We start from the raw sequence: 1,398 nt of genomic DNA on the forward strand, positions 1-1,398 counted from the left end.
CCATCCAGAGGACCTACTGATTTTTTTTCTTTTTGATTTTTTTTACCTGGATTACTGAGATACATCAGGACAAAAGCAGAAAAGGTCAGAATGATAGCTAAATTAGCAGAAATATGCTGAAATCAGCAAAATAMAGACTAAATGAAGCTGAAATTAGAACAAATAAAAAATCTGAAAAAAGTGCAGAAAATATCCACGAACATTTTGAAGAGTTTTAAATCTGTTGCAGACAGCTCTATTAAGTTTCAATAAGCATTCACACAATTAAAACCACATTTTTAAATAAAACCATTTCTTTATTGAGCTTCTTTGAAGTGCATTTGCCTCAAAATTAGCAAACAAATTTTTTTGAGTAAATTATTCTTAAAAATTCTCATTACCTTCAGCCTTTTCAGAAGTTAAATTAAAGTTGTGTTGCTTTTCATCTTGCATATAACAGAGCTCATAGTTGGAACATAGTCGTTAACGTTATCAAATAAAGTGGCAGAATCAAAAGCACAAGTGTATTGTTGCGTAATCTGTTGTGAGGATCAGCACTTTTGCGTACACATTCTATAGAGCTTAAATCTTATGTAACTTTGTGTCTGAAGGTGGTTGTTTGAAAAGAGCCCGTTGTTTCAGCGTTTTATAAAASATAAATTCAACACAGAGTGAATAAAATCCACTTTTTCTCGCATCTCTTTGTCTCCCGCCTGACAGGTAAACATCGACTACCGCACCAGGGAGAAGACAAAGCAGAGCCTGGCAGATCCGTCTCCAACCAGCCTGAACGAGGTCCAGGGTAAAATCTACAGCCTCATGGAGAAAGACTCGTACCCACGGTTCCTCCGGTCCAAGATGTACCAGGATATCGTGAACAGGGCACAGGCACAGGGCCAGAGGAGGTCTGTTTGACTGCGAACCAGAGTGGACAGAGAACTGGACCTGCACTGTAGAACAAAAGTTAACCCTTTGACGTCCAACTAATACTGTGAATCTGCAAGAATGGGATGACCRGCTTGACTGTTTCCTTTACACCAGCTGCATGCATGCACTCTCTGTAAATAATCCCCATCTGTGAAGACTATAGTGCACAGCGAGGAGATTACTGGCTGATAGCTGTAAAAAAATTAGTCATCCTTCATTGCAAACTTTACATTTATTGCACAATAAACCAGGATGTTTGTTGTTTTGATGATAGACATACATCTCATGGCTAAAGATAGGACCACATATTTAGAAATACAAATAAACAACAACATATATGAGATTAGAGGAAAATGTTAATATTGTAATAATTTTCACTTATTATGGTACAGCTGGTGGACAAAATATCATTTTTTTGTTTGTTTTTCATTTATTTATTTATTTATTTGCATTAGTATTTCTAATATTTTATTTACGAAAGAGGATTAGGGC

General features: G+C 36.1%; 1 protein-coding gene across 2 annotated transcripts in view; it reads left to right on the top strand.

The window, feature by feature from the left end:
- rgs8 (regulator of G protein signaling 8) overlaps positions 1 to 1,383 on the top strand; it is a gene marked incomplete in the record, with an annotated part of 31,026 nt that extends 29,643 nt beyond the window's left edge. For both annotated transcript variants that reach the window (XM_014020423.1, XM_014020424.1), the window contains 1 exon segment: positions 700 to 1,383. In XM_014020423.1, the coding sequence (XP_013875877.1) occupies positions 700 to 894 (195 nt within the window).
- Positions 1,384 to 1,398: the final 15 nt, after the last annotated feature.

This window comes from Austrofundulus limnaeus, unplaced genomic scaffold (genome assembly GCF_001266775.1).
Source record: "Austrofundulus limnaeus strain Quisiro unplaced genomic scaffold, Austrofundulus_limnaeus-1.0 Scaffold252, whole genome shotgun sequence".
NCBI lineage: Eukaryota > Metazoa > Chordata > Actinopteri > Cyprinodontiformes > Rivulidae > Austrofundulus > Austrofundulus limnaeus.